Source organism: Oncorhynchus keta, chromosome 11 (genome assembly GCF_023373465.1).
Source record: "Oncorhynchus keta strain PuntledgeMale-10-30-2019 chromosome 11, Oket_V2, whole genome shotgun sequence".
Taxonomy (NCBI): Eukaryota; Metazoa; Chordata; class Actinopteri; order Salmoniformes; family Salmonidae; genus Oncorhynchus; species Oncorhynchus keta.
The window spans coordinates 5,553,487-5,570,274 of record NC_068431.1 but is presented as its reverse complement, the minus strand read 5'-3'; the positions used below and the strand labels follow the sequence as shown (position 1 = coordinate 5,570,274).

General features: G+C 47.7%; 1 protein-coding gene across 1 annotated transcript; it reads left to right on the top strand.

The window, feature by feature from the left end:
• Positions 1-1,469: 1,469 nt before the first annotated feature.
• LOC118390628 (uncharacterized) lies at positions 1,470-4,860 on the top strand. The gene has a single exon (XM_035781353.2). The coding sequence runs from the start codon at positions 2,059-2,061 to the stop codon at positions 3,937-3,939; it is 1,881 nt and encodes a 626-aa protein (XP_035637246.2). The 5' UTR covers positions 1,470-2,058; the 3' UTR covers positions 3,940-4,860.
• The last annotated feature ends 11,928 nt before the right edge of the window (positions 4,861-16,788 follow it).

The following is a 16,788-nucleotide window of genomic DNA, read 5'->3' as shown; positions in this document are numbered from 1 at the left end:
ACCATATTCTTATCGGCAGACTCAACAGCCTCGGTTTTCGGATGACTGCCTTGCCTGGTTCACCAATTACTTTGCAGACAGAGTTCAGTGTGTCAAATCGGAGGGCATGCTGTCCGGTCCTCTGGCAGTCTCTATGGGGGTGCCACAGGGTTCAATTCTCGGGCCGACTCTTTTCTCTGTATATATCAATGATGTTGCTCTTGCTGCGGGCGATTCCCTGATCCACCTCTACGCAGACGACACCATTCTATATACTTTCGGCCCGTCATTGGACACTGTGCTATCAAACCTCCAAACGAGCTTCAATGCCATACAGCACTCCTTCCGTGGCCTCCAACGGCTCTTAAACGCGAGTAAAACCAAATGCATGCTTTTCAACCGATCGCTGCCTGCACCCGCATGCCCGACTAGCATCACCACCCTGGATGGTTCCGACCTTGAATATGTGGACATCTATAAGTACCTAGGTGTCTGGCTAGACTGCAAACTCTCCTTCCAGACTCACATCAAACATCTCCAATCAAAAATCAAATCAAGAGTCGGCTTTCTATTCCGCAACAAAGCCTCCTTCACTCACGCTGCCAAGCTTACCCTAGTAAAACTGACTATCCTACCGATCCTCGACTTCGGCGATGTCATCTACAAAATGGCTTCCAACACTCTACTCAGCAAACTGGATGCAGTCTATCACAGTGCCATCCGTTTTGTCACTAAAGCACCTTATACCACCCACCACTGCGACTTGTATGCTCTAGTCGGCTGGCCCTCACTACATATTCGTCGCCAGACCCACTGGCTCCAGGTCATCTACAAGTCCATGCTAGGTAAAGCTCCGCCTTATCTCAGTTCACTGGTCACGATGGCAACACCCATCCGTAGCACGCGCTCCAGCAGGTGTATCTCACTGATCATCCCTAAAGCCAACACCTCATTTGGCCGCCTTTCGTTCCAGTACTCTGCTGCCTGTGACTGGAACAAATTGCAAAAATCGCTGAAGTTGGAGACTTTTATCTCCCTCACCAACTTCAAACATCAGCTATCCGAGCAGCTAACCGATCGCTGCAGCTGTACATAGTCTATAGGTAAATAGCTCACCCATTTTCACCTACCTCATTCCCATACTGTGTTATACTGTTTTTATTTATTTACTTTTCTGCTCTTTTGCACACCAATATCTCTACCTGTACATGCCCATCTGATCATTTATCACTCCAGTGTTAATCTGCAAAAATGGTATTATTCGCCTACCTCCTCATGCCTTTTGCACACATTGTATATAGACTGCCCATTTTTTTCTACTGTGTTATTGACTTGCTAATTGTTTACTCCATGTGTAACTCTGTGTTGTCTGTTCACACTGCTATGCTTTATCTTGGCCAGGTCGCAGTTGCAAATGAGAACTTGTTCTCAACTAGCCTACCTGGTTAAATAAAGGTGAAATAAAAAAAATAAAAATTAAAAATTAAAAAAACTGATACCTTACAACCCCAACGCAGCCGGGAAGACTGCAGCAGAAAAGTGGTTTCGCTCGGGGGAGGTAATGACCCTAACCAGACAAACCATAAATCTGTTCCTAGACTTCAAAGAGTCAAATGAAAGCAGAGAAAATCTTGCATTCTGCATTGCATCAATTCCAAACAAACTCCTCACCGCATCCTCCATCCATGTCTATGAAAGAGGGACACTTTTGAATCAACAGTTTGAGCTGCCATCAAAGCCAGGTGTTCCCACCATCAAGAGTCTGGAGCATGACTGTGTCCACTTGCAAGTCAACCCTCCCAACCTTGGTGTTACCTCTGTGGAGTCGTACCAGGCTGAGCAGGCTGACTCTGAGTGGACCGAGGTCAAATCTGATCCTACAACTAACCAGGTCACCATCAGTCGTTTGCACCCATACAAAAAGTACCGCTTTAGCTGCAAGGCAGTGTGTAGACCTGGTGTGAGCCTCTCCAGTGACTGGACAGAATACGTCAGGACCCGCCCATGTAGCCCCCTGGACCACTCGCAGAGAAGAGGATAGAATCAGGAAGTATCAGAGTGAACTGGGACATTCCTACCATGGCGGGAGATGATGTTGAAGTCATTGGTTATGTTGTAGAATATAGAAAAAGTGTAAAGGCTATAGACATTCAGATGTGGCACACCATCAAAGCCGCCACTAGAGAGGGTACACTGGAAGGACTAGAGGCTGACACTGCATACAGCATCAGAGTCTCTGCTAACTGTGGCGAAGCAGGGAATAGTCTACCCAGTCCTGAGACTGTGCTGACTACCCTTAGGGTCTCTGATCCCCAACCGACGACAAGCAAATCACCCGGAGCAAAAAGTGAGGAATTTCTAAAAAATTCCCAGAAGGTGGAAAAGGGCAACCCCTCAATCCACTGGCTGAATCTGGAACAGAAGTTGGGTGTAAGGGACAGTTTTGAACAGCACACATTTGGGAAGAAAGTTGAGCAAGGGAATAACAAGGTGATATTGCTTCTGGGGGCCACAGGTTCAGGAAAAACTACTCTGGTCAATGTCATGATAAACTACATCCTCGGGGTAAAGTGGGAAGATTGTTACCGCTTTAAGCTCATCCATGAGGTGACCAACAGGTCCCAGGCTGAGAGCCAGACTGTGGTTGTGACATCATACGAGGTCTACAACCAGCCAGGCTTTCAGATTCCTTATTCTCTGACCGTCATTGACACACCAGGGTTCGGAGACACCAGAGGAATGGCTCAAGATAAATTGATCATCCTTAAAGTGAAGGATTTCTTGTGTAACCCTTTAGGGATTAATCACATTGATGCAGTCTGCTTTGTAGTGCAGGCACCACTTGTTCGTCTCAGTCCTTCCCAGAGATACATCTTTGATTCCATCCTGTCCATCCTTGGAAAGGATGTTGCTGAAAACATCCTGATGCTTGTGACATTTGTTGATGGGAAGCAGATACCGGTACTAGAGGCCATCAAAGCTGCAAATCTGCCCTGTAAGAAAGACAAGAAGGGGCTACCAACCCATTTCAAGTTCAACAATTCATTTCTGTTCTTAAAGGAGACGGCGAGCAGCTCTGAAGAGGATGATTCTGATGATGATCATAAGGCCCAGTGTCCAGAGCAATGGAGGTCAACTTTCAAGGAGATGAAGAAATTTTTCCAAGCACTGGAAAGCATTGAGAGTAAAGATCTGACCATGACAAAGAAAGTTCTGGAAGAACGTGAGCTTCTGGAGAAGACCATGACACGCCTGACCCCTCATATCACAGCAGGTCTGTCAAAGCTAAGTGAGATCAAAAGCTTCAAACAGTGTCTGGAGAACGAGGATGAGAACATGAAACAGAACCAACATTTTGAGACTGAGATAAATGTGCTGCAGGTGAAGAGAAGCAGATTAGCCCAGGACTTTGCAACAAACTGCCAGATATGCAATTTCACATGTCACACCTGCTGTTTCCTTCCAATGGAGGATGACATCAACAGTTGTGCTGTGATGGATGATGATGGTAACTGCACCATATGTCCAGGAAAATGCACTTCCACTGACCACGACAGGGAACAAGTCTTATTGACATATGAAACAAAGACTGAGAAAAAGACTATTCAAGAACTGAAGGACAACTTCATGAAGGCGTGGGACAAGTCTATGGAAACCAAGGAGATGCTGGATAAGCTTGAGGATGAGTTTCACATGATCCAGGACACGCTGAAGAATTTGATCAAGCAGTCTTCTGACTGTCTCAAGAGACTTAATGATGTTGCTCTGAAGCCAAGCTCTCTCTCCACTGCGGAGTACATTGAGATAATCATTCACACAGAGGAGCAGGAACGCAAGCCAGGCTTTGAGGATCGGATCGCAGAGTTGAAGAAAATGAAGAAAGAGTCTGAGATTCTAGACGATATTGTCAAAGGAGAAGATGTACTCCCAAATGAGCAAACATTCCTGAAGGAAAAATAGGATGGATAGATGGCAGGGGGTTCCAACATAAGTCAGTCATGGAATGTTGTCCTGCTAACGTTATCTGGAAACATTTACATTACATTTTACATTTAAGTCATTTAGCAGACGCTCTTATCCAGAGCGACTTACAAATTGGTGCATACACCTTATGACATCCAGTGGAACAGACACTTTACAATAGTGCATCTAAATCTTAAAGGGGGGTGAGAAGGATTACTTATCCTATCCTAGGTATTCCTTAAAGAGGTGGGGTTTCAGGTGTCTCCGGAAGGTGGTGATTGACTCCGCTGTCCTGGCGTCGTGAGGGAGTTTGTTCCACCATTGGGGGCCAGAGCAGCGAAAACAACATTTTGTCTCCATTTGTACATTAAGCTTTCCAACGTTGTAGGAACATTTGCATTTACTGAGTAGTGCCAACTGAGATGTGGGGTTCATTGGATTTGTATTAAAACTCTTAGCCCCGTGTAAAGCCAATGTCAGAGATGTAACTGCGTCAAATCGCTGAGTGGCTGTTCTTGTGGTCATTATCACAAAGCCACTCCCATACTACCCATGTTAGAAGTTCAGAAGGAGAAAGTGTTGACTATATAGGAATAATGACACATTGAACATCATTAAATGAAAGCATGTGTATTACAACACACATTCCAATATTCATACTTGTCAAGCAGATTCATGAGATTTCTGCTAATGTGACTCTGTGTATCGAATGGCAATGTCCGCACTAGCGATAGGTATAATACCTGGAAACACAGTAACACCTCTGACATCGCCTAAGGGTCTTTCTATAAACTAGAGTACCAGTGATGATTTCCTGTGGTGGACAACTCACAGATACAGCTGTTGATAACTAGTAATTGATATAAGAAACATTCAATAAAATTCACAAGTTAATTTAACCAACTCTGTTTAACCCTTTTTCATGGTTGGTGTCTTGACAAATTTGTTCAAAATCATGTGACATAAAACACTACATTTATTGCATTCATGGCCGTGTCTAAATATATTTTAGATTCTTCTAAGTGCTACAGCACTCGATGCAACAGCCAAAGTGCAGGGAAAATATTGTTTGCGAGAAACGTCCAGAATATTTAGTTGTCTCCTTCGTTAACCCAATGAAGTCCATTGTGCCGTGGACCATATCATATTAGATCTAACATCCCTAGCAGCTGATTGATGTTGATCGTCTGTCTGCTTGATTTACAGCAGGGTCACGTTAGATTGAACAGAGAACGAGTCAAGGTAATGAGTTAAAGTTGTATTGGACAGAGTCGACTGTGTGAAATTGTGTAGCATAGACTATAGCGTATAGAACCATGGCCTTAACTACATATGAGGACACAGAGGTCTGTGGATTTTTTGGTCAATTCATATGTTTTATTGCAGGACAAGATAATAAAATAGTAAAGGGTCGTTCCTCGTTTATTTGATTTTAATTTTAGTTTAGTTTTTTTGTCGAAAGGAAATATTAAATCATTATATGATTCTTGTGTTTTTGTAATTATTGGTTCTAGTTCAACCCGTGAAAACAGGGCCGGATTAAGAAAACATAGGCCTCGGGGCTTTGTTTAAAAAAAATAATGCACACTGACTCACATAATGATGCAGATGAAGCCATAGGCTACCCACAGTGATGGCCATTGTGCTTGCTGTGGCAATAGTCCATCTCAAGATGAGCGACTTTGAAAAACAGTGCTGCTGTTAGCTAGAAATTAGGAGTTTAGATTTTTTTTTTTTTTATATTGTTTCTACATACAGGTTAGTCATCTCTTTTCAGCAGCAGACATTTGCTTTCCAAACTACATTTTTCCCAGGATTGTATTTTGAAATCTGCAAAAGGCAAACAGACAGTTGCAACCAGCCATAGAAATATACTGAACAAAAATATAAACGCAACATGCAACAAATTCAGACTTTATTGAGTTACAGTTCATATAAGGACATCAGTCAACTGAAATTGTCACGCCCTGGTCTTAGTATTTTGTGTTTTCTTTATGTATTTGGTCAGGCCAGGGTGTGACATGGGTTTTGTATGTGGTGTGTTTTGTCTTGGTTTTTTTCCCGTGCGTTTTGGGATTGTGGCTTAGTGGGGTTTTCTAGGTAAGTCTATGGCTGTCTGGAGTGGTTCTCAATCAGAGGCAGGTGTTTATCGTTGTCTCTGATTGGGAACCATATTTAGGCAGCCATATTCTTTGAGTGTTTTGTGGGTGATTGTTCCTGTCTATGTGTAGTTTCACCAGATAGGCTCGATCACTTTGTTTTTTCTTTTTACTTGTTTTGGAAGAGAAGAGAACGAGCGCCATTCTCCTTGCGGAGATGGTGCTGAATCCATCAACACGGTCGGTCCCTGGGATTGGGCTGGCCAACACGATTCGGTTTGCTTGGAAGGAAAAGGAGTTGGAGCCTTTAGGACGGGAATCTTTTGGAAGTATAATATTGATGGGGATTCTAAAGCTGACGGTGAAGGACGTGTTTTGTTTCCAAGGCAACTTGTTGGAGGGAGCATACGACGTGGCGCTATATACAGAGGAAAAACACGATGAAATCCTGAGACGGGCAAGAGCAGTGGGAGGTGAGAGGCCGATGTGCCACTACGAAATAACAAGCCTGGCGAAGAATAACTTTAGGGTTGTAAACTGTCAACATTTACAACCCTTACGTTAAGGACGAAGAGGTGAGGGCTTTTCTGGGGAGATACATGGATAACGTCTCCTCAGCAAGGCACCTCAAAGAATCCCTTGGGTTTTGGAATGGGAGGAGAGGCTTCCAGGCCCTCCTCAGAGAGGACCCAAAGGGACATGGTGGCTACTACCTCCATCCTCCTGCTATGTTCTCCCTAGGGGCTGACAGGGGGACGTTGTTTTATGCACGTCAGCCCCCATTTTGCAGGCGCTGTATGGCCTACGGTCACATATTCGCCTCGTGCAGTACAAGAAAATGCAGATTTTGTGCATCTGAGGATCACGAGGCGAGGGATTGTGACAAGCCTAAGACGTGCCATGGGTGTGGCTCGTCAGCACACCTGTGGCGGGGGTGCCCGGCCCGTCAGAGGTCATATGCGTCTGCGGCTGGGGGGGGGGAGCAGGGGCGGGGGATGGGGGAAGAAGAGGAGGGGAAGGGGGGGTGGTGGTATCTCTCCACTGCCGCCATCGCCAAAGAAGAGAATGAAGAGGAGGGTGCGATTGGCCGACAGTGAGAGGGAGGGGATGGCCAAGAGAGTGATGGGGGTGGGAGAAACCTGTGGGTTGCTGCTGGTTTCCCCAGGCCCTCAACTTCTGTTGGGTGGGGACACACCTAACAAGACTCAGGACTGGGTACAGGAGGAGGTGAGGAGTTTTTTGTTTGGGGACTCAGCCGCCCCAATTTTTTTCCAAACCAGCTACAACACTGGGGAGGGGGAGGATTGTGGGGGTAGACCCAGGGTGCAGGGCACCCCGGAGCCAAACACTATTCCTGCATCCTGGGATGGTGAGATGGAGGAAGAGGGGGGGATGTCAGGAGTACAGATGGTGTTCTCACCGGTAGATATGGAGCAGGGGAGCATCGGGTGAGTCTCCTGTTTTTGTTTTTTTTCTGTCTGGGTTTATAATTTGAGTGTGTTACATGTTTTTATTTTTTTCATGGGGTCTAATTTTACTTTAGTTAGTTTAAATGTAAGGGGTTTAAGGGATTTTGTTAAGAGGAGGGCAGTTTTTAGTTATTTGGAGGGTGTGGGGTTTGATTTTTGTTTTTTACAGGAGGTTCACCTGAGGGATGGAGGGGATGTTAGTAGGTTTAAGAGGGAGTAGGACAAGGGGGAGTCGGTTTGGGGTGTTGGGGGGGTGCACTCATCGGGGGTAGGGATTTTGTGTGGGCACAGGGAGGTAAAAGTGGAGGATTCTTTTGTGGTAATGCAGGGGAGGGTTATAGGGGTGGATGTCACGATAAGGGATTGTAAATTTAGATTAGTGGTGGTGTATGGGACACAGGTGGTGGCAGACAGGAGGGAGATGGCCCTGTGTGTCACAAATAAGAAATTAGTGATAGGGGGGATTTTAATACAGATTTAGGAAGAGGGGGGGATAGCAGTGCAGGCGCCATTGCCAGGCTAATGGCTTGCCATGGTCTGGTAGATGGTGGTCTGCACACTACTCCGAAAATGGACGGTCCTACATGGCGCAACTTCAGGGGGTTATATTTTTGTACCCAGGTCTTTGGGTAAGTTGTCTGGGCGGCTGTTGCCTGTTTTCTTTTCGGATCACGACGGGGTGCTCCTGCAGGTGGGGTCGCCAGTCTGCCTCTTTGGTAGGGGGTACTGGAAGCTAGATCGGGATGTGCTGGAGGAGCAGGCTTTTGTTGACGGGTTTTATGGTTTCTTTTGGAGGCTTGAGGGCCTCCGGTCCATGTGCGAGGGGGTGTTAGAGTGGTGGGAATTAGTTAAGGTGAGGATTAGGGCTTTTATAATAGGGTATTGCAAGAGGAAAAAAAGGGAGGAGAGGAGGGAGGTGGATCGTATCCAAAGGTTAATTGAACTCGAGTACGAGGCAGGCAACCTCGGCGGGTCGATTGACTGGGAGAGATCCGCAACCCTAAAGGCGCAACTCGGGGAGCTGCAGGAGCAGAAGGCTCGAGCTTTCCTGGAGCGTGCGCATAGTGGCTTTCTAGAACATAATGAGACTTGTTCTGCTATGTTCTTTAAGTTGGTTAGGGCCAGACAGAGTAGGAAGGTAATGCATGGTGTTAGGGAAGAAAATTGTAGTATAGTTAGAGAACCAGAGGATATGGTCAGGGTGAAAGGGAAGGGAAATAGATGTAGAGCAGGGAAATGTGTTTTAGAACACTTGTCCAGGCGGTTGCCGGAGGACATTAGAGAAGTGATGGAGGCCCAGACCTCACTAGAAGAGGTTGAGAGCGCTCTTAGGAGGATGGGAAAAGGGAAGGTGCCTGGGATGGATGGGCTGCCGGCGGAGTTTTATCTCAAGTTTTGGGGTATACTTGGACCAGTGGTCCTCGAAGTCTTGAAGGCCATCCTTGAGACGGGGGTCCTGGGGGATCAATGGCTGTTGGTGTGCTGTCACTTTTATATAAGAAGGGGAAGTAACAGACCTTGGCAACTGGCGGCCGTTGACCATGCTGTGTGTAGATTACAAGCTACTTGCAAAGGTTTTAGCAGACCTGTTGCGCACAGCCCTTCCCTACGTCGTTCATGAGGATCAGACGTGCGGGGTTGAGGGCCGCTCTATTAGATGGAACCTACAGTTAATCAGGGACTCCATCGCTTGGGTTGAAGATAGAGGACTGCCTTTAATGGTAGCAGCGCTAGATCAGGCAAAAGCCTTTGATCGCGTGAATAGATCCTTTTATTCAGAGTGTTAGGTCGATTAGGATTTGGGGAGAAGTTTATAGGATGGATTCGTACATTATATGTCGGAGCGGGGTGCCGAGTTAGTGTAAATAGTCACTTGGGTGACGTTTTTGACCTCTCGTCTGGGGTCAGGCAGGGTGCCCACTCTCGGCTCTCCTCTTCGTTCTGTACATGGAGCCTCTGGGGGCTGCCATTAGGGCAGACACCGGGGTGGAATGCTTGCTGATCCCTGGAAGTGGTGGGCTGCGTGTTAAGATGAAGCAGTACGCCGATGACACTTCCTTGCTGTTGTGCAAGGACTCGTGCGTGACAAGGTCCCTTGCCATCTTTGGGGATTTCACCCGAGCGTCGGGAGCAGTTCTGAACCATGCAAAGTCTTCCGTCAAGTTTTTCGGAAGATTGCGCGGTAGAACGGATGTGCCTGGGGGTTATCTCTCTGTGAGGGGGCCCTGAGGATTCTCGGGTCCATTTTGAGACCTCCGGCTCAGCGACGCTAAACTGGAACATGCGTATCGCAGTGGTACAGAGGAAGCTAGCAATGTGGAAAGCTAGGTATTTGTCTTTTATGGGCAAAGTCCTGGTCCTAAAGGTGGATGTGTTGCCGTCTCTTTTGTATTTGGCGTACATCTACCCATTGCCGGCATGTCTGAGGAGGCCTCTAGTGAGGCTTGTGTTTCAGTTTATGTGGAGTGGCAGGTGCGAGTGGGTCGCCAGGGCACGCATGATCTGTCCCATTGGGGAGGGAGGTAGGGGGTACCACATTTCCCCCTCAAGCTGGACACAATTTTTGTTTCTTTCTTGTTAACGGAGCTTGCTCAGACAGTGATACACCCGTCCGGTTACCTCCTGCGGGTGTTCTTCTCGTATCAGGCGAGAAGCATAATGGTGTGGTCTAACACGGGTCCTCGGGCGGAACAACTGCCGTGGCACTTTGGTCATGTGGCCAAGTGGCTGCGTGCGCACCCTGAGGTTGAAGTTGCCCGAGTAGGTTTAGATCACAGGCACCTGTACGAGGAGGTCAGAAAGGCAGGGAGTCCGGCGCCTGTAGTGGGCATCTCGGAAGTGGTCTGGGAGGGAGTGCAGGTGCGGGGTCTGGACAACAGGCTCAAGGACCTGAATTGGTTGAGCCTCCATAAGTGCTTGCCGGTACGTTCCGTCTTGTACCGGTATAGTTTGGTGCAATCCCCCACCTGTCCAAGATCCTCCTGTGGCAGGGAGGAGACTGTGCGCCGTGTCTTTTGGGACTGTGCCTTTGCCGGAGTAGTATGGGCTAGGGCACGGGTGTTGTTAGGTTTGGTAAAGGGGATTTTGTATTGACGTGGGCCAGGTTAGAGAGGGGTGTAGGGAGAGCGAGAGGGACAGATAGGGACAGGTTTCTGCTCTGGCTTCTCATGAGTCTCTTTAAACGGGGGCTGTGGGAAGCAAGGCAGAACATGGTGAAGACAGGAAGAGATTGGGGGTGGAAGGGATAGTGAGGAGGGTGGAAGGAGATTTGAGGGGGAGGATGAAGAGGGAGGAGAGGAAGTGGGGGCAGCATGCTGCTCTGGGAGAGGTGGAAGGGGGTTTAGGGCTGGGGTCATTTAGATTTGTAAGAGGATAGATTAGGGACGGGGGGAGATAGAGAAAGGTATTTTGTAGGGTGACGGGGAGGGAAGATGCTCCCCTGAGGTTTTGTTTGGGGTTTATGTTTAGTTTAATTAGTTTAATTAGTTTAATTAAAATACCATTATTTGAGTATGTATGTAAATTATGAGTTGTAAAGAATGAATGGTATTGAAGATAATAAATTATTTTTTATATAAAAATTTAAAAATAGGACTGTTTAGGTTTTCACTTTTATTTTTATTATTGTTATTAAAAACATGAATAACCACCACGCTGCATTTTGGTCCGCCTCTCTTTCACCAGAAGAAAACCTTTACAGAAATAAATTAAATAGGCTATAATCTATGGATTTCTTCACATGACTTGGAATACAGATATGCACCTTTTGCAGCGCGACACATCTCCTTCCCATAGAGTGGATCAGGCTGTTGACTGTGGCCTGTTGACTGTGGCCTGCCTTGGACTGTGGCCTGCCTGGACTGTGGCCTGTGGACTGTGGCCTGTTGACTGTGGCCTGTGGACTGTGGACTGTGGCCTGTGGACTGTGGCCTGTTGACTGTGGCCTGTTGACTGTGGCCTGTGGACTGTGGCCTGTGGACTGTGGCCTGTGGACTGTGGCCTGTGGACTGTGGCCTGTGGACTGTGGCCTGTTGCCTGTGGACTGTGGCCTGTTGACTGTGGCCTGTGGACTGTGGATTGTTGATCCACTCCTTTTCAAAGGCTGTGCGAAGTTGCTGGATTTTTGGCGGGATATCAGATATGAAGGTAAGACACAGATGCAGACCATGTCGAATTAACTATGGCTTAATAATCCAACAGGGGCAGGCAATAGACAGGTCAAGGCAGGCAGGTGTCAGTAAACCAGAGGTGGGGCAATGGTACAGGACGGCAGGCAGGCTGAGGGTCAGGGACAGGCAGAGTGGTCAGGCAGTCGGGGTCAGAGTCAGGACAGGCAAGGGTCAAAACCAGGAGGGCGAGAAAAGGAGAGACTGGGAAAAGCTGGAGCCGAGACAAAGAAACGCTGGTTGACTTGACAAATAAGATGAACTGGCAACAGACAAACAGAGAACACAGGTATAAATACACAGGGGATAATGGTGAAGATGGGCGACACCTGGATGGGGACAGTCACAAAGACATGTGAAACAGATCAGGGTGTGACACGGGAACTGGAACACGTCGATCCAGAGCATCCCAAACATGCTCAATGGCTGATGCAGGCTATGGAAGAACTGGAACATCTTCATCTTCCAGGAATTGTGTCCAGATCCTTGAGACATGGGGCTGTGCATTATCATGCTGAAACATGAGGTGATGGCGTTTTTTAAATGAATGGCATGACAATGGGCCTCACAATTTAGTCACGGTATCTCTGTGCATTCAAATTGCCTTCGATAAAATGCAATTGTGTTCATTGTCCGTAGCTTATGCCTGCCCATACCATAAACCCACCAGCACCATGGGGCGCTCTGTTCACAATGTTGACATCAGCAAACCGCTCATGACCCACATGACGCTATACACTCGCCCACACTACGCCATCCTCAATACAATTGACACTGGGATTAATCTGCAGTCAGGCTAAGACCCTGATGAGGATGACAAGCACGGTGATGAGCTTCCCTGAGACGGTTTCTGAAAGTGAAAGTGCATAAATTCTTCAGTTGTGCCTCCGTTTCATCAGCCACATGCCAATTGCATGCTCCTTCAACTGGAGACATATGTGGTTTGTGTTGTGACAAAATTGCACATTTTAGATAGGCCTTTTTATTGTCCCGGCACAAGGTGCACCTATGTAATCACCATACTATACTATACTTTACTTTAGAACCGGAACCACCATCAGAAGCTAGCCAGCTAACTAGCTACTAGCTCGTACTCAGTTAGCCATTGCTAGCGGTCTTCTAAGCTAACTAGGACACCAGCGCGACATCAACCCAGAGCATATCAGACTGCTCTTTCTCTACCACATCTCCGGATTCCTACCGCAAGCTCTGAACCTTTACACCGGATCATCGCAACTAGCTAGCTGCAATCCGAGTGGCTACTCCTGGCTAACGTCTCTGTCCCAAAACAAGCTACAGTTAGCCTTGAGCTAAGCCCATCTCCCGACTAGCCGAAGAGGCCCAACAATACCTCTTTTTCCAATTGGCCTGGACCCTTTACTGCCGACACGGAGCCCCGCCGATCCATCACGACTGGTCCGCCGACATAATCGTCCGAGGTGGTTTCAACAGGCTTTTCCGTTGCGACATCGCCAAAGATCCATCTGCTGGCCAAGGCCCGCAAGCTTTCTGAAACGCTGTGTCTCCAGCTCACCCAGCGTACTAGAGCTCCTGTAGCATACTCCTGGGCTACAATTACCCGGGCCCACGACCGGTCTGTCGATATCACCGCAAGAAGAGGAATAAACAGACTCACCCCATCGCGACGTCCCCCAAAGGTTAGCTCTCTAGGCCTCGCTATCTCCCTGCTTGCTAATTCGGCCTGCTAACGGCTAGCTTGTCTAGCCCGGGCCTACGAACTGTTAGCTTGTTAGCACAGGCCTGCTAACCATCTGACTCACTGCATCCCAAACACTCTGAACCCATTTACTTTCTATCTCTCTTTGATTTTTATTTTGTTTATACCTTCCGGAAACCTGCCTCACCCACTGTGATACGGAATCGCTATCACTTTTAATTTTAATTTTATTTTTATGACACACTCAAGAACCTCCAGACGCTAAACAGCTAACTAGCTACAAGCTATTTAGTCATTGTTAGTTATAAAAAAAAAATAATCAAAAAAAAAATAAATAAATAAAAAAAAACCTGGATAACACTCGCCAGCCCAGCTTCCCTGCCCATCCATCGCTGCCCCCTGGACACTGATCTCTTGGCTACATAGCTGACGCACGCTGGACTGTCCATTAATCACGGTACTCCATTCTGCTTGTTTGTTTTATCTGTCGGCCCAGTTGCCTAGTCAACGCCATTTTACCTGCTGTTTGTTGTGCTAGCTGATTAGCCTCGCCTACTGTTTTTAGCTAGCTTTCCCAATTCAACACCTGTGATTACTGTATGCCTCGCTGTATGTCTCTCCCAAATGTCAATATGCCTTGTATACTGTTGTTCAGGTTAGTTATCATTGTTTTAGTTCACAATGGAGCCCCTAGATCCACTCTGCATACCCCTGTTACCTCCTTTGTCCCACCCCCACACATGCGGTGACCTCACCCATTACAACCAGCATGTCCAGAGATACAACCTCTCTCATCATCACCCAGTGCCTGGGCTTACCTCCGCTGTACCCGCACCCCACCATACCCCTGTCTGCGCATTATGCCCTGAATATATTCTACCATGCCCAGAAACCTGCTCCTCTTATCCTCTGCCCCCAACGCTCTAGGCGACCAGTTTTGATAGCCTTTAGCCGCACCCTCATACTACTCCTTCTCTGTTCCGCGGGTGATGTGGAGGTAAACCCAGGCCCTGCATGTCCCCAGGTACCCTCATTTGTTGACTTCTGTGATCGAAAAAGTCTTGGTTTTATGCATGTCAACATCAGAAGCCTCTCCCTAAGTTTGTTTTACTCACTGCTTTAGCACACTCTGCTAACCCTGATGTCCTTGCCGTGTCTGAATCCTGGCTCAGGAAGGCCACCAAAAATTCAGAGATTTCCATACCCAACTATAACATCTTCCGTCAAGATAGAACTGCCAAAGGGGGCGGAGTCGCAGTCTACTGCAGAGATAGCCTGCAAAGTAATGTCATACTTTCCAGGTCCATACCCAAACAGTTTGAACTACTAATTTTGAAAATTACTCTCTCCAGAAACAAGTCTCTCACTGTTGCCGCCTGCTACCGACCCCCGTCAGCTCCCAGCTGTGCCCTGGACACCATTTGTGAATTGATCGCCCCCATCTAGCTTCAGAGTTTGTTCTGTTAGGTGACCTAAACTGGGATATGCTTAACACCCCGGCAGTCCTACAATCTAAGCTAGATGCCCTCAATCTCACGCAAATCATCAATGAACCCACCAGGTACAACCCTAACTCTGTAAACAAGGGCACCCTCATAGACGTCATCCTGACGAACTGGCCCTCCAAATATACCTCCGCTGTCTTCAACCAGGATCTCAGCGATCACTGCCTCATCGCCTGTATCCGCCACGGAGCCGCAGTCAAACGACCACCCTCATCACTGTCAAACGCTCCCTAAAACACTTCTGTGAGCAGGCCTTTCTAATCGACCTGGCCCGTGTATCCTGGAAGGACATTGACCTCATCCCGTCAGTTGAGGATGCCTGGTCATTCTTTAAAAGTAACTTCCTCACCATTTTGGATAAGCATGCTCCGTTCAAAAAATGCAGAACCAAGAACAGATACAGCCCTTGGTTCACTCCAGACCTGACTGCCCTCGACCAGCACAAAAACATCCTGTGGCGGACTGCAATAGCATCGAATAGCCCCCGTGATATGCAACTGTTCAGGGAAGTCAGGAACCAATACACGCAGTCAGTCAGGAAAGCTAAGGCCAGCTTCTTCAGGCAGAAGTTTGCATCCTATAGCTCCAACTCCAAAAAGTTCTGGGACACAGTGAAGTCCATGGAGAACAAGAGTACCTCCTCCCAGCTGCCCACTGCACTGAGGCTAGGAACCACGGTCTCCACCGATAAATCCATGATTATCGAAAACTTCAATAAGCACTTCTCAACGGCTGGCCATGCCTTCCGCCTGGCTACTCCAACCTCGGCCAACAGCTCCGCCCCCCCCGTAGTTCCTCACCCAAGCCTCTCCAGGTTCTCCTTTACCCAAATCCAGATAGCAGATGTTCTGAAAGAGCTGCAAAACCTGGACCCGTACAAATCAGCTGGGCTTGACAATCTGGACCCGCTATTTCTGAAACTATCTGCCGCCATTGTCGCAACCCCTATTACCAGCCTGTTCAACCTCTCTTTCATATCGTCTGAGATCCCCAAGGATTGAAAGCTGCCGCAGTCATCCCCCTCTTCAAAGGGGAGACACCCTGGACCCAAACTGCTATAGACCTATATCCATCCTGCCCTGCCTATCTAAGGTCTTCGAAAGCCAAGTCAACAAACAGGTCACTGACCATCTCGAATCCCACCGTACCTTCTCCGCTGTGCAATCTGGTTTCCGAGCCGGTCACGGGTGCACCTCAGCCACACTCAAGGTACTAAATGATATCATAACCGCCATCGATAAAAGACAGTACTGTGCAGCCGTCTTCATCGACCTCGCCAAGGCTTTCGACTCTGTCAATCACCAAATTCTTATCGGCAGACTCAACAGCCTCGGTTTTTCGGATGACTGCCTTGCCTGGTTCACCAATTACTTTGCAGACAGAGTTCAGTGTGTCAAATCAGAGGGCATGCTGTCCGGTCCTCTGGCAGTCTCTATGGGGGTGCCACAGGGTTCAATTCTCGGGCCGACTCTTTTCTCTGTATATATCAATGATGTTGCTCTTGCTGCGGGCGATTCCCTGATCCACCTCTACGCAGACGACACCATTCTATATACTTTCGGCCCGTCATTGGACACTGTGCTATCAAACCTCCAAACGAGCTTCAATGCCATACAGCACTCCTTCCGTGGCCTCCAACTGCTCTTAAACGCGAGTAAAACCAAATGCATGCTTTTCAACCGATCGCTGCCTGCACCCGCATGCCCGACTAGCATCACCACCCTGGATGGTTCCAACCTTGAATATGTGGACATCTATAAGTACCTAGGTGTCTGGCTAGACTGCAAACTCTCCTTCCAGACTCACATCAAACATCTCCAATCAAAAATCAAATCCAGAGTCGGCTTTCTATTCCGCAACAAAGCCTCCTTCACTCACGCTGCCAAGCTTACCCTAGTAAAACTGACTATCCTACCGATCCTCGACTTC

Excerpts from the sequence above, each read along its gene's own strand:
- LOC118390628 (XM_035781353.2), top strand. The coding sequence starts at position 2,059 with ATGGCGGGAGATGATGTTGAAGTCATTGGTTATGTTGTAGAATATAGA.